This window comes from Egretta garzetta, unplaced genomic scaffold (assembly GCF_000687185.1).
Source record: "Egretta garzetta isolate BGI_Z169 unplaced genomic scaffold, ASM68718v1 scaffold135, whole genome shotgun sequence".
NCBI lineage: Eukaryota > Metazoa > Chordata > Aves > Pelecaniformes > Ardeidae > Egretta > Egretta garzetta.
The window spans coordinates 210728-237596 of record NW_009259594.1 but is presented as its reverse complement, the minus strand read 5'-3'; the positions used below and the strand labels follow the sequence as shown (position 1 = coordinate 237596).

Here is a 26869-nt window from a genome sequence, read left to right as displayed (position 1 = left end):
TGAGGCTGGGAGCCAAGCCCTCCCACAAATGCAAGGCAAATGTGTAGAGAAGCTGAACAGGGATCCTGGGATGCCTCACCCTCTAAGCAGTGTTCTTGCCTTTTTGTGGGAGGGAATAGCTCCAGCTCTTTCTTGCAAGGGGCCGTATTTGTAAAAAGGTTTCTACATGTGTTTTCTTTACTTTGCTGCAATTGTGTATCCTGATGTACAAGATCTGTGCAAGAATAACCAAAAATCAGTGTTACTAACTTGTAATATGTAGTAATGTTCAAAACTTTGCATCCTGGGGTCATCTGGTTAGAGGAGGATTTGAAAGTTTAATAGAAAAAAAAAAACATTCTCAGTCATTGGGTTCAAAGAGAATGTTAAAATATGCCTTTTGTGTCTCCCTGAAAAAAAAACCACAACTCAGTAGGCAATGAAAAATAACTCTCATTTAATAATTTCAAATCTCCTTGTGTGTAAGCCCCTCTGAGTTCTGTGGGTTTGAGTCATTTTTTGCAGAATTTAAGGCTTTTTGGTAAATGGCACAGTGTAAAAGGAAGTTGTACCTGTAAAGAAACAGTAAAAGTAGGAAAAACAAACTCCATTGTCCTTCCAACTCCTGAAACAGCGTTGGGTACGTAAGGCTGACCCTCGGGGGGGAAAAAAGGGACTGCGCAGTGCCAGAAGAGCAGTCCTGAAGCCATAGTCAGCGCAGCGTCGCGGTGAGGGCAGTAATTTTACACTTCTCTGGCTTTGCTTTCTCAGAGTACAGTTCAGTCCATAAAGGAGATAGTCTGCTGCAAGGACCATTTAAGGCAGCGGTAAGAGTTTAAGGAAGTTTGGTGGTAGAAGGGTAGGGAGAGGGCTGCTCTCTCCATCCAGGACCCCCTGTCCCTCGTCGCTGCAGAGCTGCAGTCCCAGTGCAGCAGATGGCCGCATGTAACGCGGTGGTGTGGCTGGCAAGTTTCTTGTCCCCTTTCCCTAGAAGACAGATGCTCCATAAGACAGCTAACTAACTGTAACTATGTAGTATATACACTATATATATACATGTATGTAAAATTAATTCTGGTTGAGGCCTTGCTGCAACTCATAATCCAAACAAGTGCACTTCTCATCCAACCATCAGATGAGAGTCCCAATGAGCTGCAGACAGCAGTGTGGCTTACTGCAGGTACTGCTTCCTCTCAGCCTCCACCTCGCCACCTTGTCCGAAAGCTATTCTGCTGATGATGCCATCTTCCAGGTTTATAAACTCACGGTTGCGACTGTATGGGCTTATTAGAAATTGCCAGGCACTTCACTAAGAACAAAGAGAGTTTGGTGTCCTACCCAAATTCCAACTTGGTAATTACAGAGTTTCTGAATACCGGGAATATTGGCGATTCCTCCTGCCTTAGTCTCTCAGTTATTCAGTGTGCTGCTGTGTTACTGACCTATTCCTCCCCAGGTGCCATTGCATCCCCCTTCCCACAGGAATTTACCAGCTGCTTCCCTCTTTTTCCCTGCGCTGTGAAGCCCATAAAGTGCTTCAGGACCTGCCTGCATAACAGGCACTGCACAACTGCAGAAGAAGATACCAATGTTAATAAAAAAGTAGGTATGCAGGAGGATGGCTGGGGCTAACCCTGCCATGGGGGAGATGGGTGGGACTGCAGGAATCATGTATTAGAGATGTCATGCCCACCTCTTGTTCCCTGAGGTTTCTGCTGGTGCATTAGATGGCAGGGTGCACTGGCAGCCTGGAGGTAAGGTGTGCGCCTACTCTTTGCTCCCCTTGTCTCTCCAGGAGCAGCAACAAGATGAGGGAGGGGTTCCCCAGCTCAGTGTGTTGCTTATCAGCCTCTACCTTGAGGCTGTTGATCCCTATTTACCATCTGAGAGAAGTAATCCTGCTGGGAGGGATATTCCCAGTGAATCCCTCAGCTGTGCACTGATACTGATAGACCTGCCAGGTGCTCTGGGGAACCGCTCCCAGGGGCCATCTGTCTTAGGAAGCTAAAAAGAGCATTTCGTGGCCCTCTGGGCTTGGCCCATTCCCTTCCACCCCTTTGGCCCATTTGTGGAGCCGGCTGTAGAGGGGGAAGCCTTTGTTCTCCCGGTAGATGTAGACACCCGTGATGGCATTCCACTGGGGGCTTGGCTGGACGCCCTCCACTGGGAACTCCTGCACCAGCTCCTTCTCCTCCTTGTCCAGCGCCACGAAGCCAAAGAAGTGCTTCACGTTGTTGGCCGCCAGGATCCTGGAGTGGACCTCGGCCGTGCGGCGGAAGAGCTTGTCCTCATTGGAGCGGTACTGGGCCCAGTAAGCCTCCTGCCGGTAGCTCAGCGGTGAGCAGCAGTGCTTCAGGCACTTGGTGAGGAAAACCAGGACTGCAACGATGCCGATGAGCAGCCAGCCAAAGAGCTGAGAGAGAAGAGAGAGGCTGTGTTAGGACAGGGCAAGATAGTCTTACCCACTCTGTGTGGCTTTCTCCCCACCTTGCCTACCTGGGACTCATATCTCAGCCTCCGTGTCACCTCATCCCTGAACTTGGTGAGGTTCGCTGGTGCATCTTTACAGGGGAACCTGGCCAGCATCTCGGCCCCATACTCAGCTGGGAACTTTTCGAGGGAGGACGGCCTGACAAACTCGCTGAGGGCGCAGATGTAAGCCTCCCCACGCAGCAGTGAGATGACTGACCAGGTGACAGGCGCCACGGCTGCCCGGCCCATGATGGAGCCAAAGAGGAGGAAGGTGGCGGCGGCAGAGAAGTTCTTGGTGCCGCGCTTGTGGCACTCGGCCACCAGGTTCCAGGTGTGGTTGTTCCAGATGACACCGATGAGGAAGAGGGCCAGGGCTGGGACGCCGATGGCAGCCAGCCCATAGATGTAGTTGCGGGCAGGGGAGCAGGGGCAGTTGAAGGCGACAACCGAGAAGAGCTCCTCGCTGCCAACTGTGCCCAGGGCTACCAAACCATTGAAGATCATCACATCTTTGCTCTTGAAGAACAAGGAGAGGAAGCGGAAGTTCTCGGCGATGAGGGCGGCCATCTCGTCCCAGGGGCGAGAGGAGGCGTGTACTGCAGCAGGGGGGCGTGCTGGCCCACCTCCCGGCACTGAGGGACACGCTGATGTGGGGTGAAATGGCCTTGGGCCGACTGGAATGCGAGGGGCTGCTCCAGGAGCACACCACCCTCACTGCTGGTCCTTCCTCCCGTCTGGCGTCCCAGCCTCTGGAGGTGGTTGCTGATACCAGGGATACTTCAAAAGGAACCGAAGAGGGATTCAGCCTAAGCAATGTGTGAAACCTCAGTCATTTCAGTTTCCTACTAAGCTCTCCAAAAGCATCTCTGCAGCAAAGATTACCAATGGGACAGCTGTTTCTGCCCGGGTCGTTTGCACGTTCGTCGTGTTTCCTTCTCTTTGGGTCTAGTCACCTCCTGCAGAGGCGATTATGGACACTCAATGATCTCCCAAGCCTGCAACAAAGGAGGACGCTGCGTTACTGGGGAAACTGGACTGGAGCACCGGCGCTGGGATGCGGGATGCGTCCCCAGCCCTGCCACTGACTCACACTAGCCCAGGCACATGCGGCACGTGCACGCTGGGGCCGTGCTGCCTTGAAGGTGCTGTGTGTGGCTTTTGCCTCCCTCTTTAGACCTGATGAGTTAATATTTAGTAATAGGCAAAGGTACGTCAGGGAGGCAGCAGGAGATGGCCCAGCAGATCTGGGGGCAGAGACATGCGGTGTGGGAGGACCAGGCAGGAGCAGTCTCTGGCGACAGGCGTGAGGGGATGCTCAGGGGCTGCTGCGACCAGCAAGAGAAGCTGCTTTCTGGGAAAACAGAGCTTATCTTGATGACCCAGAATACAAGCACCAAATAGAGCTGGGTCAGCAATTATTTAGGAGTTCTCGCTTGGATTAGGCGTGGCAGGATGATCTCCTCTCCGGCAGCTGGTTGACAGGACCGTACTCCTTGTCTCAGCCCCCATTCCTGGCTCAGCCTCTAACTGCTGGCCTGAAATTGAGCCCCTTGACCTGCACACCTCGGTGCCAGAGCTGCCCTTCCCTTGTGCAGCTTCTCCCAGCCCCGTATCCCAGTACAACACTGGTTATGCTGGGATGCCCACCCCATTGACAGGGCTGGGCTGTGTGTACTGCAGGCACTCAGGGCCAAGCAGGGGAAAGCATGTGCCCTGATTTATTCTTTGAAGGACAGGGCAATAACTGGGGAGTGTATCCATGTCCTCTGCAGTGATGCCCATTCCCCCATGCCACTTGCAACTGCCTTTAATTAATTTCTTGAGTTGCCATCTGCGCTGCATCCCCGCAGGGTTTCATCTCGGGAAGCCCCAAGCACCTTGCTAGCTCCGGGAGCCCTCGCCCGTGTGAGGAAACCTGCTGGCCTCAGGGAAATTGCTGTCACTGGGGTTTCCTGGGGACAGGAAGGACCTGGGCACCAGGCTAACAGTCTCTGGCAGCTTGTGCAGTGCTGGCAGCATGGGTGTGCACCCAGGGCTCCCAGGGAGCCCTGACCCACAGCAGGGCTGCCCTGAAATCTGCCCCCATGCCCGCACCTCCAAGCCAGCATGCACGGAGCAAGGCCTTCCCCAGGGCAGCCCCAGCTGTGGGGAAAAGGCTATGGGGACATTTGCGCAGAGGTGACAAAGGCACCTTAATCCTTATGGTCTCTTGTACAAGGCTTGCTCACGCACTGTGCTTTAAATCGCTCCTGTGCTTCGGTTCATCTGCTGCCCCACCAAATCCTGTTTTGCCCGTTCTCCATGGGACAGCAGAATGGGAAAAGGGGACAGAAATTAGGCCTCTGTTCCCTGCTGTGTCTAACCCACGGCAATCCCTTTAAAGTAGTACTGTGATATCGCTGAGTTCAAACACAAGCAGCCCTTAATGTCTTCCTGCATCTTCCCCATTTTCCATATGCAAAACTCCCTCAACAGACGAGACGGACCAGCCAAAAACTGCAGCCATGTGACGGGGACCAGGCCCCCAGCTCCGGCTGCTGCGTTTTGTGGTACACCACGTTTGCAGCCAGACACTAAATCTGCAAACTTCCTCCAGTGTGTGGGGTTCAAAACCCTGTTATTGGAGTTACCAGCAAATAGCCCTGATAAACAGGGCCCTGCGACCTTCCTGACAGCGCCTGGCAACCGGCAAAGCAAAAATAAGAAGAGCTGGCAAAAGGGCATATGCCATTTTGGGGGGGCTACCTTTCCTCTGCCCGGTGCCTGTCTGGGAGGGAGGTGGGTAGGAGGGGAGGGGAAAAGTTTTTTGCGGCAGATAACTTTTTTTAGTAGCCTCTGTTGAAGTCTTTCCCCCAAATATGAATGAAAACAAGAAAAAAAAATGAAGTCACTTACTTGAACAGTTGTTGAAACCAGTTCTGGAGCCTTCTCAGCTCCCCGTGTGGTTTTTGCTCCGGCTGTAGGGGATTCCTGGCAGCGCGCGGGGCTGTCGGGAAGTGGAGATGCGGCTGACGCCGGGCTGATGGACGAAACGAAAGCTGATGAAAACAGCGTTAAGAGTTTGGCAGCTTCCTTTTTCAGCCTGCAACGTGCCCTAGGCTGTCGGCTTTTGGGAGGAGGGAGGAGGTTGTTCTTGGGCCCTGTGCTTGGGTGGGGCGAAGAGCGGGTGCTTGGCTTCTGCTGGGTGTAAGGCTGAGGTTGTGCCTTTAAAAAGAAAAAAAAAAAAAGGAAAGGCTGAGAATGAGTCACTGGAAAAAGCACATCGTCTTTTTTCAGGTCTGCGATGCAGCTGTGCAAAGGCTGGCTGGGATGGCCTGGGGTTTGCCTGCAGGATGGGAATGATGGGGTGCCTTGCTGGGTGCACAGGGGAAATGCTGGAGCCCCCATGGTCCCTAGGGGATGCAGTCGTGCATGGGGGAGGCCCTTGGTCCCACGTGGAAGGGCCAGAACTGCTGCTTTTGTGCATGGGAGCTGGCTGAGCCAGCAGGGAGGATGTCAGCCTGGCTGGGTTTTCGGGAGAAGCAGGAACCCTCCATCATGAGCTCTGTGGGGTGGCCAGGTTTTGCTTCCCGCCGCCCGGGACCGAGCAGAGCCTCTGTGCAGCAGTGCCTGCAAGGCAGCCGAGCGCGCCTCACTTTCTCCTTGCGTCACTCCCTCCTCTCTGCTGTCTGTCCCTTGGCTCCAGCTCCCGCCCAGCCCGTGGCAGAGGCCACAGGCCCCTGTCCTCCTTCCCCAGTCCCCTCGTCGCCGTGTCCCCCGGGGTCAAACTCAGTGCTCCCCAGGGGATGTCTTCAGCATAGGCAAATCTTTAGCAACACCCTCGTTCCGGTCTGCCTGGAGCAAAACTAAGCTCAGCCTAGCATCAGCAGTTCAGCTGGGATTTTTGGACTGAGTCCTTGTCCTTACCCCCAGATCTGGGGTCCCTGGGCAGGTTTTTGCAGCTCCTGGGTGTTTGGGTGCAGTGCACCCCTTGGCACTCCCACGCCTCCGCGCCCGCCCGGGGCTGGGCACTTGCTGGCTGGGCTGGGGACCCTGGGGCTCACTCCACATTTGGGGAACTGCTGCTAACTGGGCTCAGTGCTGGGACTGCAGCCTGGCTGAAATCCCAGAGGCCGTGTCGGGTTCCCTGGAGAGGGGTCTCCTCCCAAAGGCAATGAAAGATGTCCCCAAAATCCAAGAAAGAGAGGACACCCTGCCTGCTTTGTGGTGACTCTCTGCAACTGCTGGAACTGCTGCATGGGGACAGACCTCTGATCCTAAAAATCTAAATTAAAAGAGCAAAAGCGTCTCTTTGCAAATGCATGCTGTTTTTTCGGTATCTTAATAGCTGTGCCGTGGAGCCCGCCAGCCCTGCTGCTGCTCGCTGCTGTGGGGACTCTGAGCGCGCCTTTCTCGGTGAGCTGAACTGCAAATAATAGAGTGGAGACCGTCTTTATCTCTTAATCTCTTTTGCTTTGTAAATTAGGTTTTGTGCCTACTCATTTTTGGGCAGGTGCCTTAATTAAAGTTTGGGGTGTGAAGATGAATGATAAATCTGTGTCATGTTCCTTTCTCCTGGGAGTCAGCCAGATTCAGCCTGCCCTTGACTACGGGCTTGCTAAGGCTCTCACAGCAGCTCGGAGAATTTCCTCATCATTTTGGTCCTTTGTTCTCCTCTTCCCACAGCCTCTGAGGAGTTACACACCGATAATTAAGGTTTATGCAAACGACAGTCACCTCAGTTACCAGAGCCAGCCGTAATAAGTTGGTTTGAAAAGGAACGTGGCAGCAGAAATTTCAAGGGGATGAGCATTTCGAGAGGGGCGCAGCAAGGGTAAAACTCATCTCTCAGAAGGGGTTTTCCTTCTGCATATTGGTAATAAAATCAGGGCCACTGGGAATGTTCTTCCGGCCTGCATCCCATCATCCCCAGTTTCTATGGAAATGGGCAGCCACCTGGTATTGTGTAGGGTCAGTGGTGCCTCCCCGGCAGCTTCTCCGAGGGCCGGGGCCGGCTCACCGCTGGCCACCACGCATCTGCAAAATGCCCCAACTCACACAACCTCAGCACCCTGGGCTTGGCCTCGGGGGGCCCCCAGTCCTTTTCATTGCATTCAAATAAAGAAACACCAACAGCTTTTGTAAATGGCTTTTATAAATCTTGAACAGTAAGCCTGAATTATTTATTTGGCTCCTTAAAAAAACACACCCAGGTGGGTTTTAACGTCAGTCTTTGTGTCAGGGGAGGATCCAGGTAAAATTGCAAGAACAAACTGTCCTGCAGCAAATTAGTGGCAGGGGGTTGGCCTGGCCCCCACCCTCCATGCTGCTGAGTGATAGCTGCTCTCCTTGTCTAGTCACCACCTTCAAGGAGCATCTCTGTGGGCTCCTCATTGAACCTGCGACACCAACCACGCCGTTCCCATCACGTGTAATGCAATATGGGATGTCCCTTCACAAGCTCATTGCTTGGGTCAAATTTATTTTAAAGCTTTTCAAGGCCTGGAAGCTGTGTCTGTGCGTCTGTGGGGATGCAGCATGTGGAGAGGTAATGGGGAGACTTTTGGGCTTTCACAATTCGTTGTGAGAGAGGGCACCCTTAGCTCGTTTCACCTCCAGGAGATTTTTAATACTGCCTAAATCCATGTGTGCTGCCCAGTGCTGAGCATGTGGTAAAAGAAAGGAAGTTTTGCACATTGGGTAGTGTCTGCCTTGGCAACTGCCGCAACACAAACCCGGTGCTTGGTGGTGCGGGACACACGGCGTGTCTGGCTGGCTGACACATCAGGCCCGTCAGCATCCCTGGGGCTTGTCCATCGTGGCCTCGGATAGCTGCCCTGCTCAGCACAAAACTCCTTGCCTGAATTACCGATGCTGTAGGATTGGCTGTGGGAGCAGATGGGATCGTGCTGGCACCACCACTGAGCCCTTTGGGTGCCTGCCCCCCTGCAGCCCCTGTGGTGCTGGCCCTTGCCCCTGCCTGGCTCAGCTGCCCGCCTGCCAGCCCTCTCTGCAGCCCCTCTCCCAAAAGCATGGCTCTCCCCCCCCCCCCCCAGCCATTGCCACTGGGGAGGGCAGGCGAGTGGAGGTGCAGCGGGGGCTTGCATCTGTGCCAGCTCTTCAGGGCCATGTTCATGGTGCTCTGGTCGGTGATGCCCAAGAGCTTCTCGGTGGCTTCCCCAGCATCAGCAGGGGCTTTCCTGGGTGGGTGGCAGCGAGCGGCCGCCAGGTCCGTGCTCATGCCCTCAAAGAACTGCTGGATGCAGACCTTGGCAAAGCTCCTGGCATGCTCTGCACATGTCTCGTCGAACAGTTTGCGCTCAATGTCGATGTAGTGGGACCAGTACCTGCTCTTCAGGAAGGCGGCTTGGGTGAAGCAGGGCCGGAGGGATCTGACCAAGAAAGCCAGGGTGGTCATCAGCAGCACAAAGCACCAGCCCAGAGCCTGCAGGGATGAGGGGGGAACCGGACCCGTCACAGGCAGGCAGAGCACGTGCCCAGGACTTCCCACCAGCTAGCAGGAGCCCCCGTGGCTTTGAACGAGCCTGGCCCTGCTTTGGGCTGTTTGACATTTGGCTGCATTTACACTGCAAATGCCAGACCAGGAGACCCTACGTACCACGGCAGTGCATCTGTGCTGAAATTTTGTTCGATGCACCCATGTAGGCAGCTCCTCTCTGCTTCTCGCCGTGTCTCATCTGCAGGCAGTGACCATAAACATCAGACCGAATCCTGCACCCAGCCCTCGGTCCTGCCTCCAACAGTCATGTCTCACCTGTGCCTAGGATAGTCCATGCCCTCTGACTCGCAGCTAACAGCATTCCAGATATTCCCTGGGTTTATGCAGCTGTCTAACCCTTTTCCCGAGCTCTAGGGCTTAGTAATTTCTGTCGTGGGTGAGCAGCGGCGACAGGCTGCCCTGTTAATGGGGTCTGAAGGGTGAGATGAGGGCAGGTCCGATCCGTCCGGTTCACCATCGGTCTCAGCTCAAGCTGCCACCGGGCTGAGCAGGCAGAGCTCATGAGGGTGAACCTTGCGTTAAATAGAGCCCCCTAAAAGTGCACCTGGGAGCAGGGTGTCTGTGTGACACCTCTTGTTTTGCAGCTCCCAATCCTTCCCGACAGCTGGGAATTGGGGTTTACCCAGGAAAATCTGCCTTGTGTCTTTGGAGAAGTCTCTGTGCCACTATTTCTCTTCTTAAATTGGGGATAATAATTCCTCTCTGCTCTAAGGAGGTCAGGGAGAGGAGCTGCTTTCAAACAGGAGTACAGGAGTGACCAGAGTGGGTCAGACCGTCCTGTCTCCAAGGTGGCCAGAAGCAGAGGACTTGAGAGGAATTAAGCAGAGGACCAGCGGTTACTGGCAATTCTTCATTTGTGGTTCCTTGGGATGATTAATAAACACATACTGGCTGTTTCCATGCAAGTGGCAGCAGCAAGTGGCATAGATGGTTATCAGCCCGTTGCTTGCACACGTTATAATAAGCAGCAAGAGCAACCGCAGGCAACCGGTGCATTACGGGAGGGGGTGACAGCCCACCACCAGGCAGCAACATCCACATCATCCCCCTCTGAACTTGCTCTAAATCAATCTCTGTGCCCAGCTTGGCTGGGTATCGCTGCCCTGCAGCCCCAGGCTGCCCAGGTGGGAGGGGGGACTGAATTATCAGGACGACCTACGGCTTCAGTCTCTGCATCACACTGGAGGCATAACTCTCTGGAGATGTGTCTGAACACCTTGTAGCCCTGCGAAATCACCAGTCTCTCCTCCTGCAGCTTGTTTTCAAGAAGGAGATTCCCTCAAGGGAAGAGCTAAGGCTGGCAGCGCCTAACCCTAAACCACCAATGAGGGCACAGCCATGATGCCTCTTACCTGTGAGATGCAGCGCAGGTACCTGACGGCCACTTCGTTGGCGATGAGCTCCTGCCCATCGTAGATCTCCTTGCAGGGGATGCGGGCGAGGACCCGCTTCATCTCTCCTTGGGAGAGGCCAGGGTGGCTGGTGTTGCCCAGGGTCTCCATGGGCACCGAGGTGCAGAAGGCACAGGTGATGCACTTGCCATCCAGCAGCGTCACCGAGACCCAGACCACCGGGGCGATCATGGCCCGCTGTGCCATGGAGCAGAACATGTAGCGCAGGACAGCCCGGTCCTTCCCTCGCTGGCCCTGGGGTCGCCTCCACTCTTCTGCCAGCATGGAGACGTTGTTGTTCAGCACGAAGCCCAGCAGGAACAAGATGAAGGGGGGCACCAGGAGGATGCCCAGCCCGTAGGCCAGGTTGTAGCCTGGCAGGCAGGGGCAGTTGAAATCAAAGGCTGAGTACATCTGGGCGCTGGCGAGGGCCATGATCCCACAGATGCCATTCATGAAGGACTCCTGGTTGGACTGGAGGAACTGGAAGATCATACGAAACTTGTCCATTGTCCCTTGATGTGATTCCTTCCCCGTCCGGGGTCCAAGCTGTGGCCTCAGTTTACTTCATTCTTTCAGCGCCACCCTCTTCGAAGACAGGTATCAACAAGTCTCTGTGCAGTTCACAGGTTCATTTATGCACTCTTACAGCCCCAGTATTTAAAGCAGAAAATTAAATCATTTTTTTTCTGCTGATTTTGCTGCTTGCAAAAGTTTGGAGTTTGCTTGCTCTTCTTTGGGTCTTTGTGATCTGGGTTCTTTCTGGTTTGCTAAATCTGGCTTCATTCTTCTCCATGCCCCCATTTCTGCAGTCTCCTGGTCACCGGCCCCCTTGGCTGGAGGGTGCAGGTGTCACCATGGCTGTGCCCTCCCCAGAGCGATCTGTGCCCTGGGCAGAAAGGGGAGTTGGCTGGTCGGCCTCTGTGAACCTCTTTGCAAATGCAGGAGGTGGGTGCTCCTCCCAGGACCGAATGGGACGCCCCACCTCCGTGGTGCCGACACACAGGGAGAAGCAGGGCTCTCCCCTCCCTCCATGGCTGAATCGCCCCAGCAGCATCTAATGCAAGTGCCTGGCAGGTCTACCAGCCCCCTGGTCTGTACCTGCTTCTGCTTCACCGGGAAATGCCTTTCCTCTGTTTTATTCTGCAGAGGGAAGGGAAAAGGAAAGGCAGAGGAAGGCAGGGTAAAGCTCTTGGTGCTCTGGGATGTTGTATCTGTACTGCCAAAGTGTGTTATTCGCTCCCCTCCATCCTACAAATGTCCATGTTTCAGCCAGACTTAGAAGATGACACTTGTAGCTGCTTGGTTTTCACAGCCCTGTGCCCTTGGGGGTTGCTAAAATATCCTTCAAAGGCTGGCTTGCATAGTCCGGTGACATCCAGAGGCACAGAGTGCTTTTCCTGGCTTTAGGGCTGGAGAAAAACAGGCAGAGAAAGGAGAGAGGGCCGAGGGACAGGGTTTTTTCCGGGGCCCTGGGAGCCTCTGCTTTCTCAGGAGATGCTCCCTGCCCAGCAGAGCTCTGGGATTCAGGTTTTCCCCTGAGGTTTCTTCTTCTTTTCACCCACTTTCAATGAGCGTTTCTGAAGGGCTTGAGTGCACTTTGCTCTGAATGTCAGTGATGGAGGCTGAATGAAGCAGCCGCCTCTCCCAGCCCCTTGATAAATTTGGGATGTGCAGGAATTGGGAATACAAGAAGGATGCGTAAATCCTGCCAGTGACCTCCCTGGCCCAAGGGTGGCCGATGTCCCCCGAGGGACTGTGTTTCTCAGCAGCACCAGACCACCTGCAGGCATGGGCTATGCAGAACCCTCCCTGCCCTTCCGGCCAGCCGGTACCTGCAGCCCTGGGGGCTGAGGGTGCAGTGGAGCCGCTGTTCCTCTGAAGCTCACTCAAATCTTGCTGGAAGGGCAGAGCAAGGACTACCTGGGCCAGCAGCAACGTGCATCCATTTAGCAGGAGGGGCTGGCATTTGGCCATATGCCTTGACCTGAGGGTAAGGTGTCTAAGGGCACGTTTCCCTTGCAACCAGTGCATGGTGCAGGGAGGACTGAGCTAGGTGGGTGCTGGGCTCACTGGTCCATAGAGCACAGGATTGCTGACAGTGTAGCCATGGCAATTTACCTGGGCTTAGTAATTCAGTAGCAACACCAGGTGATCTGGACCCAAGCGGACCTGAATACTTGCATTGCCCTCCTGGCTCTTTGCACACCAGGAGCATCCTGGGCAGAGCCAGCTCAGGTCTGTGGTGGACATGTCCCATGCGTTGATACTGGGGTGCAAAGCTTCCCCATCACTTCCATCCCTCTCCCCTTTTGCAAGGGCATGGCTCAGTTCAGCTTGTTGCCATTGGCTCTGCAGACCCAGGGGCTCTCAGGTGCAGAGATCCTGTGCACATTTGCCAGCACAGAGCTGACCAGACAGACTCCTCCCCAGCTTGCCAGAACGTGACAAACACTAATGAGATGTGATAGCTACGGTTGGGCCAGGCTTAGCTCCTACAGCACAAACCTAAAAGAAGCTGATTGTGTTGTTGGTGCTCTCCTGCACCTCCATTCCCAGTTTCACAAAGCAGCTTTGATGCACTAGGTTGCTCCATCAAGCTGCCCAAAAGATGGGGGAATACTGGGACTACAAGTGGCCATAAAACAGACGGTTGCAGTATTGGCTACCTGCAAGGCTTTCAGTCCCTCCGGTCTGGGCACCACCTGTGCTGTTGATGTGGGTATCAAGACACATCTGACTGTCTGGGCACCAGCGCGGCTGTACTGGTGGCTGTGAGACACGTCACCGAGGCAAGCTGTGGGTAGGAGGGTGGCATGCGGGAGATACTTTTCCCCAGGGTTTTTGCAGTGTGTCAGTACAGAGGTAGGAAGCCAAACCAGGTGTTTTGACCATTAGTCAGTGCTGCAGTTCCTGACATCTCCCCGCCAGCCCTGGGGTCTCAGCCGATAATACCAAGTTCACCGTGAGCTGCCACCACAGAGGTGAGCACAAAGCATGTGGGTAATACCTGGGCAGTCTTAGCCCTGCCTTCTGTGAAGAGGTTAATTGCGTGATCTCATCAAACGGGAAGAGGTTTGGCTGCATGAATATAGATGAGGCTTATTGTATTGCTAGTGAAGAGCTCAGGCTGGCTTCCCCATCCACCTGTCGAGTGGCTTTTTGAAGGGCAGTTCACATCAAAGCCTGCATGAATCAACCTTGTAAAAAGCAGAGAGCTTTTTGATCTCCAGGAAAACTCTGCCTTTCATTAAACATGAACGAGGGGTCTGAGCCTGCTTGGTGTGCAGCACTGACAGTTCTCACCGAAGCCAGCAGTAAGTCAGTGGGATTCAAAACAGAGCCCATAGAAACCAATGCCTGGATCTTCCTTTCCTTTCCTTGTTAGGGAGGACGTTGTTTTCATGAGCTTGCCAACAAAAGGTTAACTCCAACCAATTTGCAAGAGAAGGCAGAGCTGGTGCTTTCTCCCATGATCCCAACCTGCTCATGCTTTGGAAACCAGGTCCTGGGAGAGATGGTACATGCCCAAGTCCCTCCCAGCGTGGGGTCCTGCACCTGGATGTGAAGACAGACACCAAGCCAAGGATTTGGGGAAATAGAGAGGAGGGACATGAAAATGGTAATAATCGCCATCAGGAGAGTTTGAGAAGAGAGCTGCTAAAGTTTGTGAATGACCCTCTCTGCTCCCACTTCCACAGGAGGGTTTGCACTCTTGGCACAGCTGGTGGGAAGGGACCTCTGGAGATTGTCTGGTCCACTCCTCCTTCTCAAAGCACGCTCAGGGAAACATCTAATAGGGTTGTGAATGTCTCCATGGATGGAGGTGCCACAATCTCTCTGGGCAGCCTGTTCCATCATCCTCAAAGTAAATAAGTGTTTTCTTCCATTTAAATGGAATTTCCTGCATTTTGGGTTTATGCCTGTTCCCTCTTGTCCTGTCACAGGGTGCCAGATACCATTTTCCACAACGGAGAAGAGTTCTCTGGCTTCAAAGGGGAACACAGCACAGGACCTGGGGAGGCTGGGAGGGATGAACACCCACGGCCCTGTCCTACTGGAGCTACTGTGACCAGACTGACCCTCCTAGCAGCGTGTGAGCCTTCGTAGACATGCAGAAGTCTATGATAGTGCCCTTAAATCCTCTGATTTTCTCCCTCCTGATACAGATAACAAAGCTGTTCCTCTTCCCCTGTTTTGCATTTCATATTTTGTGGCCACTCTGGGATGACTTAAAATCTGAGAACATGGAAAGCAGCATGCAAAGGGGAGCTGTGGACCCCTGCTCTGAGCTGCTTAGGAAAATAGCCGATTTGACTAGCATGGAGCGGTGAGTCCGAACTGAGTCTCAGCCTGAGATTTGTGATATTGTGTCTGATAAAAGTAAACCAGAGATGAAATTCAAAGTGCAATGCTGATTTCAAAAGAGGGCTCAGAAGCTCCCTGGACCTAAAGAGCTCATGGTGGGAAGACCGCTATGTTATTCCCAACCAGCGTGGGCCACAGCTGGCTTTGTGCCCCCTCTGAGCATGGACAGGGGAACTCAGGGATTCAGCCAGAACTGATTTTGTTATGCAAATCAGAAAAGCTCTGCAGACCATCCCTCCATGACCTGAAGCTCCTAGCCGGACCTGAGCGGGCAGAGGGGTGCAGCTGCCCATGGGTGGGCCATGGAGATATTTGGCCTCCCTGTGTTTTGCCAAGCATCTCCTCCCTCCCTGACCCCGTCTATGCAAACATCCTGAGGAAGAGGTGACCCAACTCCCAGCAGCTCAACAAGTTAATTTGGGGGATTAATACGTGTTTTCAATTTGACCCCTGGTTTTGTATTTAGGCACAAGGTGGTGGCAGGTTTCTTTGCCCCTCTCCCAACCTCTTCTTTCCTCCTGGAAGCCCTGCTTGCCCCATCCATCCATGCACGGTCAAGGAGACATTTCTTCTTCACCCTCCCTCCTCACAGCCCCTCCACCCTGCACCCCTCACTCCCAGGGACATGGTGGGCATCAGTATGAGCCTCAGCCTGGAGGAATATATGTGTCTGCACTGGGTTAGTTTGCAGTAAAGAATTTAATGCATCCAAGCAGCAATGCTGGACAGAAATGTCGGTCAAACGGGCACCATGCTTGGCACTATCTACAACAGGGGCTGGGAAAAGGCAGGTAAGAACGTAATTAGCATTAGAGGCTCAGAGATAATGTTACCTTCAAACAGTTTTGAAACTAAGGATGGAAATGCCCAACTAGGCGATGCAAGGATGATCCTCTGGATAGATCGGTTTGTACTAAAATCCAGCAGGGGAGTGTTTGGACTTCTCAGGCAGAGTCAGTGTGTCCTTTCCATGGCCCAGTGCCAGTGCTTAGAGCAGCCACCTGAACCCCAGCACAGTCCTGTGGCTCTGGATATGTTTATAAAAGCCTCCATCTCCTTTTCCTTCTGCAAATCCAATCCAATCCAGGGACACTCATCCAGAGGTATCTTCAATTAGATTGCTGCTGCTCCATGAATTTCAGTGTGTTGCCATATTTTGTTTTGAAAATGCATGGAAGTATAGACGGGTTGCTAGAGGGAGGCAGAGCAGTTTGGCAGCTGGACTGGGGGCAGCTAGAGCTCTCAGCAGATGGGAAGATGTAGGAGGTGGTTTTGCCTTTTTGAGTAAACATGTTGGTGTGGTACTAAAAGAGTTGCCAATTAAATAATTTCAGTGTCAGCACTGCTGACTCTCTGAACCAGGTTTCACCGAGATGGGCAGGAGCTCCTCACACCTCTGTGAAGCTGCCGCTCCAGTCGGTTTGCATATGCAGCCAGATGTTGCTGCCTTGGTTAAACCCTTCCTCGAGCCAGAAGGGGTTTATCACAGCTGTAAGGAGCTACAAACTCTTTAATATGACAAAAGTGCTATGCAGAGCCCTTGGTTGAGAAACGTCATTAACAGTGACCGAGTCTGGGCCCTTTGGATCTTCAGAGCTAGTTTATTTTGAAGGTTTTGCTGGGCACACCCAGGAGTGGAGCCTTTGGGGTTGGGGTTTTGGAGGAAGATGCGAGCACTGTCATCTGCCCGCTGGTCCTTGCTTTGTGCAGAGGCATGGCAATGCCCCTTCAGTGCCTGCACACAAAGTCCCCTTTACACATCGGTGTGCTGGGGGAATTTGGACCGGGTACTGGGACTGTCTGCCCAGGGTGGAGGGGATCTCTCTCGCCCCAGGGGATGCCTCTGGGTTGCCTGGGTGACATTGAGGGGAGGTTTCTCATAGTACCACATTTTCAGAAGTTTATTCACCTGGTCCTGGTCTGTGATGCCCCAGAGAAGACCTTCCTCTCCTTCAGTGCCCTCTCCCTGCCTCAGCAAGCTGAAGCTGTGCAGTTTGATCTCTTGATGCATACTTTCGAAGAAGTGGAGGATGCATTTGTGAGCAAAGAGCCGGCTGTGCTCACAGCAGGTTTCCTCAAAAATCTTTTGCTCAATGTCAATGTAGTTGCTCCAGTGACGTGCCTGCAGGAGGGTGGCCTGGTTGAAGCAAGGTCTGAGCCAACGGGCAAGGAAAACTGCTACGATGAGGATCAACAAAATGCTCCAGCCGAGTGCCTGGGTGATAAGAAATAAGCAGTGGAACAGGAGCAAGACAGGCGCAAAGACAGGCACAAGCTGTTTGCCTCTATCACCAAGACAGGGCATTTGTGTGGCTGGAGGGGAGATGTGGCATATCTGGATTCCCATCCTTGATCTGTCCCTGAAGTCCAGCATCCCCAAACTGTACTCAAGGGGTCTGTGTAATCTCCTCCCAGTGAATATAGGACATTTACCTGTGCATCAATAGTTCAGTAGGATAACCGTTTGCCAAGGGAGCCTGGAGCAGCCAGGTGTTTGATTTGAGCAGGGGAGCATCCCAGGGGAAGGGGACTTCAGTGCTCTCCTTTGGTGCTTACTTACCTCTAGTGAGATCTTCATCTGTCGCCTACACTGGCTCCAGGGCCCAGGAGTCCCGGCAGCAGGGTGAAGGCAGCCCAGACTACCTGCAGCTCCCTTTGGTAAGAAGGAAGGGCTTGTTTTCATTGCCCTCCAACCAGTCTTTGCCCCTAACCTGGCAATCCTGTGCCAAGAGCAGGGGCCGGCTAAGGCTCCACTCCCCATCATGTCCTGTTCTTCTATTGTTCCTGAGCAAGCTGCTTTTGCCTGTCTCAGCTTGCACTGTCCTTAAAACAGAGGGTCCTATCTGTGAGGTTAGCAGTTAGAAAGGTCTTCTGGCACTGGACAGGGCCTTAGGAGACATCTACATTCCTTGCAACCTGCTTTTTATTATCTGGGTTTAGAAGGTGCTGGTTCTTCTAGGAACAAAGTTCTGTTAGTGAAACCATCCTTTATTTCTTTCCTTTTCCCTGCCTGAGTGCCTCTGAAGATTGTCCCTGCTCATTGCAGGGGTGGTTGGACTAGGTGACCTCTGAAGGTCCCTTCCAACCCAAAGCAGTCTATGATTCTCACTGAGGGTGACAACGTTGGGGGGCATAAAGAAGCAAAGAGCAGCCTTGCTCCCAGCCTCACCATGGTGAAGCTGTGACAAATCAAGGAAGAGCAGGAGCAGATGATGCGTGCCCCGGGCACCTCGCCAACACGGGGGGCTCGGCTGGCAGTGACCTACCTGGGACCAGCAGCGCAGGAACCTGGACACTGCCTTGCGGGACGTGTTGTTCCTCATGAGCTCGTCATCCTTGCAGGGCACTTTGGCCAGCAGCTGCTGCACCTGCACAGGGCTGGCATTGGCAAAGCCCACAAACTTCTCGGGATCCACGGAGCTGCTGAAAGCGCAGATCAGGCATTTGCCATCCAGGAGGGTGACTACGATCCAGATGACAGGGGCAACCATGGCTCGCTGCATGATGGAGGAACACATGTACCTGGGGCAGGAGAGAGAGAAGTGAGTGGGCAAATGCTGGGAGCTTTCTCCTCATCTAGAGCCTTGATGGATGCTGGCTGCCCTACCCCAAGCAGCCCTCGGGGAGCTGGGGAGCTGACTCCCAGGACTGTCCCCAGCGTTAATGCCTCTTCTGCTCGGGGATCTCTTTGTTGGTGCTGCCTCCCAGTGAAATCTGTGCCAGTGCACGGCAGTGCCCTGCGCGCTGCCTGCATTCAGCGCAGCGCATGGTCCTCTCCCGTGCTTGCCTCAGCTGTATAATTCTGTCTCCCATGCACAAATCCTTGTCAGCTCTCCCCTGTCTTCATGCCCTCTTTCTTTTCTCATCAGCTCAGTTTTTACCTGGAAAATCACTTTTCTTTGCAGCCTTTCTTGCCTCACTCTGTGCCAACCTGTGCACTGGGTAGAACTTTGTGTGTAACAGATTGAATGTGATTCTCCTCTCCCTTCCAACCAGTGTAAGTCAGTAAAAACTCAACTGAACGGAGGGAAACCACAAGGCTATTGATAGAGAATGACCATAATGGAAATGCCACTCTTTCTGCACATTTAAGTGGGAATGCCTCATCTTCTTGCATGTGTAAGCCCCAGGAGAAACCCTGTGTGTGCACGACAGGGCAGGCAACAGCGCAGTTTCCCAGGGTGGCAGCATTAATCCAGCCGTTGCTGTCGAGGAGCTCCTGCCCTCCTTTGCTGGGATGGGATGAGGCTCTGCCTTCGTTTCTGCTGTTGTAAATGCATTTGCCATGCCCCTGCCCCTCCAGGCTCATGGGGAAAGGTCTTGGGAGCCAAGCTTAGAAGAAAGTTAATTACTAGGAGGATCAAAGCTATGGAGGTGAGACAGCAAAGCAGGAGGTGAAAGGAGGGACGCCACTCCCGGTGCAAACCCCACCTGATGACAGCTAGGTCCTTCTTTCTGCAACCCTGCGGTCGCCTCCACTCCTCCAGCATCACCAGGGACTGTCTGTTGAGGATGAGGCCGCAGAGGAAGAGGGCGACGGGGGGTACGAACATGATCCCTAAGCCGTATGCCATGTTGTACTGGGGCAGGCAGGGGCAGCTGAAGTCAAAGCAGGTATAGATCTTGACGCTAGCCAGGGCCAGCAGCCCACAGATCCCATTCATTACAGACTCCGAGTTGGACTGGAAGTACTGGAAGATCATCCGGAAGCGGTCCATCATGCTCTTTTGGCCAGGTGCTCCTCCTGGGAAATCCTTGGGCTGCCCAGCCCAGCCTGTCTCCCTTTGCCCCCGCTTCTGCTGCTGCGGGGCAGGGGACGCAGCTCAGCCCACAGTCAGCCGGGGCGGGAGGATGGGGATGGAAGAGAGCTGCTGTGGCAGGGGAAAACCCTGCGCTGGGGCTTCCCCTCTGGCACACGGCTCTCACAGGTCTGTGTCTCACCCAGGGCTTATCTTCCGGGGCAGTTGGTAGCTTTTCTAGGTGAGCAGATGGATACAGCCTCTGGCAGCTGTTTTTTCGAACCTGTTTTCTATTTTCAGAGCTGTCCCACCTGCCAACCGGCAACAGCCTCCGGTAGAGCTGGGTGCCTCCCTCCCAGGGATGCTAACTCTCAATGGAGAGCTGTCGGTGGATGCCTGTGAGCTGCCCTCTCCACTGATTGAGGGCTGTTGAGCGATTCTTCAGCCAGGAGAAGCCGGGTGAGTCAAATGAGCTCATCTGCGTTACTGCTGCTGTTTCTTTTGGGTGAGGCAGGTCCCCAGCCCAGTGCGGGGCAGGGAGCACATGCCTGGCTCCAAGCATGCCACATCACCCCAAGCTCGGATTTCCCTATGAAAATGGGCTGAAAGGACCAACCCTGCAGGCAGCAGGCTGTGAGAATCGATAGCTTTCAAAGCCTGGAATGGCACCGCGGGGCAAAGGCTGCTCTCGGCTATGGATATACACGCACCGTAGCGCTGGTACCATGCCCACATCCATGTCCAAGGCCCTTGCGCTGGGGCTCCTTCTTGCTCCCTGTCAGAGGGCATGGTGCGATTGGAGAAGTTGGCTCATTTGTCCTGTGGGACTGGATTATCATCTTCTGTCCATTTAAAATATCCCAGAGGCAATTCCTCATTTCCTCTCAAAAGTTTATTTTACAGATAAATACAGCTCATAGCCACACAAGGAAGCTCATTATTTTTCTGACCTACTCAACACCATTTTCCTCTCCCCAGCTTTCACCTGAAAACATTTGCAGATTTCTTGGCAGCTCATGCATTCAGGGAAGGTTAAAAAAAAAAAAAAAAAGGGTGTTATATTCACCTACTTTGTTAAAAAAGAGAGGAACCGTCTCCAGTGAGGCACGCTTGCTGGTGGCACTGAGGCTTCTGCCCGTGCCGGCTGCCTTTGCCGGGCTGGCTGCCTTGACGGGGCTGTGACGGGAGGGAGCAGCGGGGGGGGGGGGACTCACCAGGCTGACTCACCGGGCCCCAACGCCATCCCCTCCGATCTAAGCGGCAGCTTGCACTCCTACTTCAATGAAATACAGTTGCACCAACCATAATACTTGTGTTCTCCTTTACCTGCGGGTGGAAATGACTGTTAATGTTCATCCATCAGCAATAAAAACCTGCGGCTAGTCACCTAATGTTTCTGTTTTGCCATTATAGGAGATCAGGACCCCTCCATTTTGCTGTTACAGGGTATCAGGACCCCTGGCTGAACTCTACAGGTGATTTTTAGCCAGCTTGCAGCCTGCCTCGGTTCCCAACTGTGTTAATGCTCATTGGGTTTCTCATTTAACGACTTGCATTTATGTGCTGACTCGGGTTCAGAAAGTGTTGTGCACCCTCTGTAGAACAATTACTTTAGAGAAATCATTTTGCCTTACCAGCTCTCCTGGGCAAAAACATAGTAAAGGCTAAATAGTTCCTCACGGCTCAGAAAAATAAGATGTAAAAAAAGTAGCAAGCATCCTCTGGACAGCAACAAGCTACAAGGGAATTTCACTCCTCCCAAATGCAACCACCTGGCCTCGATGTTAGAGGTCTGTAAGGATGCCTTAGGGCAATTAGTGCGCTCTTTTGTGATCTGGGATCTCACCAGTAACTCAGAGCTGAGACACGGAGTCACTGAATTGTAGAAGAAAGGGAATATTCCTTAATTTGCAGCAAAAGACATCGGGAGATTTCTGGGGAGAGACGGAAAGGACCCTTGAGGTAAGTAAAACACTAAACAGGCAAATGTTCAAAATGAGTCTCAAAACTAAGCACATTTGATTTCTCAGTTCTCAGGGTGAAACAGAGAGGAAACAAAGACTAAGACCTTCCATCTCCTCTCCTCCAGCAAGGGGACCTGCCCCGTGTCCCCTCCTGAGCCTGCTGCAAGGCTGCCTGTGGCTCTCTGGGGCTGCTGGGCAGAGGCACCGTCCTGGGAGGAAGGCAGCTGCTCCTTGGCAGCACATCTCCAAAACCGTGCTGGGGGCTGTTGTTCCTCAGCACATCTTTTGGACATCCATGTTGGATAACCCTTTGCTTTTGCCTCAGCACTGCAGAACATGGCGAGACGGAGGGGGATGCCCTTCCCCACTCCTTTATGGGGGTGAAATACCAGCTGCAGGCTTTTTGCCTTGGATGATGGGGAGGGTGATGGGTACAGATGTGGAAAACTCTCACCCTATAGGTGAGAGCCCTTTCGGTGCAGCACAGCCTTCGGTCCCTCTTGCTTTGGGGAAAAGGATGATTTCATCACCAAAATTTGAGTTGGTCATTTAAAACAGGACAAATTCAGCAGAACATTGTGGTCAGTTTTGTGCATGAGCCCGTGGTGCTGGAGCACCACAAATGCCCTTGCATGCAGCACGCGTGCCTTTGGGGTGTGTACATATCCAGAGCAAGCCCTTATACATATATTTAGGTGGGGAGGAGAGACCCAGCAGCACAGGTCTGGGGTGCCTGGGGCTGTGCCCTCGGTCTGTGCCACCAGCTCCGTGCTCACCATCGGGCCGGTCCCTGAAGGACAGAGGCAGGAGCGCAGTGGCTGCGCCTGTAACCCTGCTTGCTCCCTGGCCTCCCCCAAACGCCAGCAATGAGTGAGCTGGGGATTTCCGGCAGCAGACATTTCGCCCACCCTGGAGCTTGCTCTGCTGGAAACAGGCCACTGCCATGAGCGCTCGTTCCGGCAGCAAGGAAGGGCCCCCAGGGCTCTGGTGGGAGCGCTCCTGGCCCGGGGGCGTGGGAGATGATGGGTTACCTCATTAGGAGCTGCTTGCAGTTGTTTATAACTTTGACAAATTATTTAATTACTCAGACTAAATTTTATTCTGTCCCGAATGTCTGCCTCAGGCAAAATATTTTTAGAGAAGTGTTGCATGGGTTGGTCAGCTGCTCCTGAGATGATGTAAGGGCACAAAAACCCAGGACTTCTTTTCCCCTGTTAAAAACAGGGGGGTTGTGCAATTGATCTGCAAAGGCACAGCAACTGTGACCCCTGCCTCGAGGGCACAGTCGTGACAGTGCCCCACTAGCGCCGCAGGAGGCTGAGTTATTGCCCCGTTCTTTTTTGTGCTGCTGTTGCCAGCTGTGGAGTTACTCTGGGACAAACCAGGATGCAGAAATGCCTCGATACATTCCCAGACCACAGGAGACGGCTACAAAATTAATTTAGCTCTAAATGTCTCTTCCTTCCTAATTTCTTGGCTCATTAATTGCCACACAGGGATGCTACCCCTGCATGGTGTTTGGTTAAAATGAGCACTGGATGGCCACAAGGAGCAGGTACTGAGCAACGTGTGTTCCTCGCCTCAGTTTCCCTTTATGGGGTTAAGTGTGGATCCACATGGACCCCCACAGTGGGAGGATGAGTAAGTCACTGGTGAAATGCTGTGTTCCTGGGGCGTGAGAGCAGCTACCTTCTCCCAGGTCACCATGGGAGGACTGTGGTCCCATCTCTGTTTTGGGCAGCTCTCAGCTGGTGAATTGGAAAACCCCTTCCACCTGGCTGTGTTTATTCAGAGGACAAGGGTAAACACTTTTTCAAGGCTTAGAGCATATATGTCATCTTGTGCTTAAGTGAAGGCCATTAACACCGTAAATCACCTTTAGCAGGAACAGTGCCTGCAGACCGATACCTTGTTCCTCTGTTGTTCAGGTGGGCCTGTTGCTAACCCTTGGGGACACAGGTAGGTGCCTTGGAGAGCCCTTCTATACCTGACCAGCAGGTTGCAATTGAGCTTTATTTTCTATTACTTTTTTCAGACAGTCTGGGGACCAATCTCCCACTGGTATCTGAGGACAGCAGAGCAGCAGCATTGCTGCCGTTCTCTGCAAAGCTGGCGGAGGATTTTACCCCTCAGTGCCTGGAAAACTTTCAGCATCTTCAATTTATCACAGCAGAAGTCACCTTCCATTTCAGCTGCCCATGAGGAAGGACACAGGCAGTATTTCCTCCCTCCAAACACTACGCAAACTCCTGATGGTCACAGGCAGCAGAGACAAATTAAGGCACTGTTGGCACCGTGAAGCAGGGACCACCTGAATCTGAGTATTTTTGCACAGCTGAGTACTCTGCCCAGGCTAAGCAAATAATGAGTAATGACCATTAAATGATTAATGAGATGCTAGCAAAAATAATGGCAGCATTGTGAAATGTAGTTTGTCCTCACTAATAACGTTCTCTGGAGATTAGATAGTCCTGTGTTCTGCCTTGTAACTTCATTAAAGCACCAACATGCAGCTGACTGCTGGTGAGGATATATATGCCTTAGTTATGGGTTGTTCTTCTTAAGAGCTCATTATATATTGCTCCCCTGGCCATTAGCACTTAGCTTTTTGGCTTACGTGGATGCCCTGTTTCCTGATCTCTGCATTATCCCAACCTTGACCTGATTCTGACTGAGAGCGCTTTTTGCAAGGCCATTTATCTGCTTGGCTTAGAGCTGATGCTGCGGCAAGATTGTTTGAGATGGAGTCTCTTCTCATCCTGAGAGTGAATTAGGGAATAAGGTGGAGAATTAGGGAATCAGGCCGATCTTTTAATATCCCAGCTCAGTGATTTTCAGACTTTTTCTGATGTGCTCACGCTTGCATATCTTCTCACAGAGGTGCAGGCCTCAGATAGCAGATTTAAGGCTGCTGACATTTAACTGGCTTTTCCTGTTATTTTTCTCAGATGCTTAAAGTTAAGCTCCAGCCCTGGGGAGTCCACAGTTTAGAGGCTGAAAGCCACTGATAACAAACTTTTGTTGAGAGATCAGTTTGTTTTCAGTTTGCAGAGATGCCATAGAAACTATTTAGGTGTTTAAAAGGAAGTGGAGGTTGGGTGATGAAACACATCTCAGTCCCGTGACCCTGGGCCTCTGCAGCCATTGGCATTCAGGGCTGACACCATCCTCGTCTGGTGTGACTACTCCAGGAAACAGACCAAGTCCTTCAATAGCTGGATGAATGGCTTCTAAGCCAAAATTTCTGCCTGCACTGTGTCATTACTTCACCGAAGACCCCCAGGTAAGTCACAGTGAAAAGCTGATTCTGCCACCTATTTTTTTTGCTACTGTCCAGAGATGCTCTTGGTTAGGAGGTGTATGAGCACTCGACTTGCAGAGGTTGACTGCCAGCACTCAAATGCCATGCACACGTTGGTTTGCTGTCACTCTTCTCCTGGCTGTTATGCTGAAATGACATAATGAAGTCTTGTTTGATGTAAACATGGGGAATATGGCTTTATAAAATAACCTCCTGATTATATTTCCATACCTCATTACAAGTCACACATGTCCTATATGAAGTCAACTTGCTGTTGACTCTTGGCAGTGATCCAGGCAGTAACCATCTGGAGTACTAGATAAGGATGCTTGAATTTTCAAGGTGTAATCCATAGCACAGATTTCTTAAAACACTCCTGTGGCTACAGGTATGTTGTTAACATGAATCTGCCTGCACTGACTGTGATCATGGTTGAATTTAGTACTTCTGGGCTGCACAAGCAATTATATGAGTTCCCTAGAGACAAACTGATTAATGTCACAGATCTTTTGTAAGGGGCGATCCTATATGGATCAGGCTTCCCAGAGCGCTGGTGGAGTCACCATCTCTGAAGGTGTTCAAAAAATGTGTAGACATGGCACTTCGGGACATGGTTTAGTAGGTGTAGTGGTGTTGGGTTGATGGTTTGACTTGATCTTGGAGGTCTTTTCCAACCTTACTGATTCTATGATTCCATATTTCTCTAATTTACATGGCAGGAATGGAAGAAGTTTATAAAGATGGAAAAAGAAATTTATATGAAATTTCACATTTTTTTTTTCCTTAAGAAATTTTTTTTCCACTCAAGGCCTTAAGCAAAACTGGAGGTGTATTCGAGTCAGGCACAGAGTTATGAAGAAGCATCCCAGTAACACTGCTGTGCACTCTGGTGTGGTAGAGCAGGGGCTTTAAAAATGGGGAGCTAGGGCTGTTTGCCCCCAGAGGGACTAGGGCTGGGTGGAGGGAAGGAAGCAGAGCAAAGCCTCTACACAGTGTGGGAAACACCTTTTCTTGGTGCAACACCAAGGGATGCACCGGTCTCCAAGAGTGCATTTTAGCTTGTGTCCTTGTGCTTAACTTGCAGAGGGACCCATTGCCGCAGAGCGGTGCTGCGTCTCGTGCCGCACTGCCACATGCTGGGAGGCCTGTCCATCTGTCCATCTGTCGGTCTGTAGGGTCATACCCAGAGGCAAGAGGGTGAATTTTTTCAGGAGTGCTGAGCATCCCTGGAAGCGGTGCCGGGCAGATTGGTGGTGTTGCTTGGTGATAAATCTGTCACAACTTCCACAGTGTGCGTGTAATGCTTGGAGGTTGAAGCACAAGCACGGTTGTCATTCAGGACGCTTGGGTTCATCTCATGTATGTATCTCAGCTACAAATCTTTATTAAGTTTTAAGAGACATCAGGGATTTTCTGGGCTAGAAGTGTGGTAGAGCAGTGTTAACTCTTCCTTATAAACTGCAGAGGTTGGACTGGTAACCAAGAGTGAAGCGATCCCACTGGCAGGGCTGGGTGGTGGTGAGGGCCGGCTCCTCTGTGCTGTAAACCATGAAGCAGAGTTTCCCAAGAAAAGTGAGGTACACATCAAGACCTCATAGCCAAAATGCTACGGATGCGTTCTTGTTACAAGAAAACCCAATCCTTCCCCACAGGGGTTGAAGTTCATCTTGTGTCCGTGTTCCTTAGTGCTGTGAGGGTGGGAGACTGACTCTTCCAGTGCCTTGTGTAGTTACTTACTCTCATATACAGTGATGGTTAAAAACCCTGCCTCTGCGAGAGGAGGCTGTGCATGCAGCAAGGTGTGATGGCTGCTTTGCGAAGGTGTAAACCATCACATCCAGCGGTATTTAATCCGGTCAGGGTTTGGGTTTCTCTCAAGTTTCCTTCAGGCACCAGTGCTGTCTCCAAACTTGCCGCGGAGTAAGTCACAGACAGAAAACTCAGCTCATTCTGGTATTTCCCTGCAGAGAAAAAACCCCGACAAACCAATGACTCTGTCTCCTCAGAAGCCTTCAGTCACATCCACTGACAGCCCCCTTTGCCAACCACCCTGGCCCCCAGCATCACAGCCACGGGGATGAAGCCTCAGCCCCTTCTCATCTCAGCGGACACGGCCCCGCACGGGTGGCAGCCGCAGCCCCCGGCACCCCAGGAGG

General features: G+C 52.5%; 4 protein-coding genes across 4 annotated transcripts in view; 1 reads left to right on the top strand and 3 right to left on the bottom strand.

The window, feature by feature from the left end:
- Positions 1 to 284: 284 nt before the first annotated feature.
- Positions 285 to 4997, bottom strand: CALHM2 (calcium homeostasis modulator family member 2). The gene is made up of 2 exons (XM_009638067.2): positions 2476 to 4997; positions 285 to 2392 (listed from the first exon to the last, which is right to left on the bottom strand). Exons 1-2 carry the CDS (start codon positions 3016 to 3018, stop codon positions 1976 to 1978), a joined length of 960 nt encoding a protein of 319 aa, XP_009636362.1. The 5' UTR covers positions 3019 to 4997; the 3' UTR covers positions 285 to 1975.
- Positions 4998 to 8056: 3059 nt separating this feature from the next.
- CALHM1 (calcium homeostasis modulator 1) lies at positions 8057 to 10851 on the bottom strand. Its single transcript, XM_009638094.1, has 2 exons — positions 10303 to 10851; positions 8057 to 8875 (listed from the first exon to the last, which is right to left on the bottom strand). Exons 1-2 carry the CDS (start codon positions 10849 to 10851, stop codon positions 8057 to 8059), a joined length of 1368 nt encoding a protein of 455 aa, XP_009636389.1.
- A 5611-nt stretch (positions 10852 to 16462) lies between these two features.
- Positions 16463 to 19430, bottom strand: CALHM3 (calcium homeostasis modulator 3). Its single transcript, XM_009638093.1, has 3 exons — positions 19141 to 19430; positions 17976 to 18231; positions 16463 to 16924 (listed from the first exon to the last, which is right to left on the bottom strand). Exons 1-3 carry the CDS (start codon positions 19428 to 19430, stop codon positions 16463 to 16465), a joined length of 1008 nt encoding a protein of 335 aa, XP_009636388.1.
- Positions 19431 to 19809: 379 nt separating this feature from the next.
- The window catches only part of NEURL1 (neuralized E3 ubiquitin protein ligase 1), a 185395-nt gene continuing 178335 nt past the window's right edge, over positions 19810 to 26869 (top strand). Inside the window, exon 1 of the mRNA XM_009638092.2 lies at positions 19810 to 19846. Coding sequence (XP_009636387.1) covers positions 19810 to 19846 — 37 coding nt within the window. The remainder of the gene's footprint in view (positions 19847 to 26869) is intronic.

Bases quoted from the DNA above. Each gene is read 5' to 3' on its own strand.
- CALHM2 (XM_009638067.2), bottom strand. From the start codon at position 3,018: ATGGCCGCCCTCATCGCCGAGAACTTCCGCTTCCTCTCCTTGTTCTTC. The intron at 2,393-2,475 runs GTAGGCAAGGTG...CTTCTCTCTCAG, and splicing joins GGCTGAGATATGAGTCCCAG to CTCTTTGGCTGGCTGCTCAT.
- CALHM1 (XM_009638094.1), bottom strand. From the start codon at position 10,851: ATGGACAAGTTTCGTATGATCTTCCAGTTCCTCCAGTCCAACCAGGAG. The intron at 8,876-10,302 runs GTAAGAGGCATC...TCATCCCTGCAG, and splicing joins ACCTGCGCTGCATCTCACAG to GCTCTGGGCTGGTGCTTTGT.
- CALHM3 (XM_009638093.1), bottom strand. From the start codon at position 19,430: ATGATGGACCGCTTCCGGATGATCTTCCAGTACTTCCAGTCCAACTCG. The intron at 18,232-19,140 runs GTGGGGTTTGCA...CTCCTGCCCCAG, and splicing joins AAGGACCTAGCTGTCATCAG to GTACATGTGTTCCTCCATCA. The intron at 16,925-17,975 runs GTAGGTCACTGC...CTTATCACCCAG, and splicing joins TCCTGCGCTGCTGGTCCCAG to GCACTCGGCTGGAGCATTTT.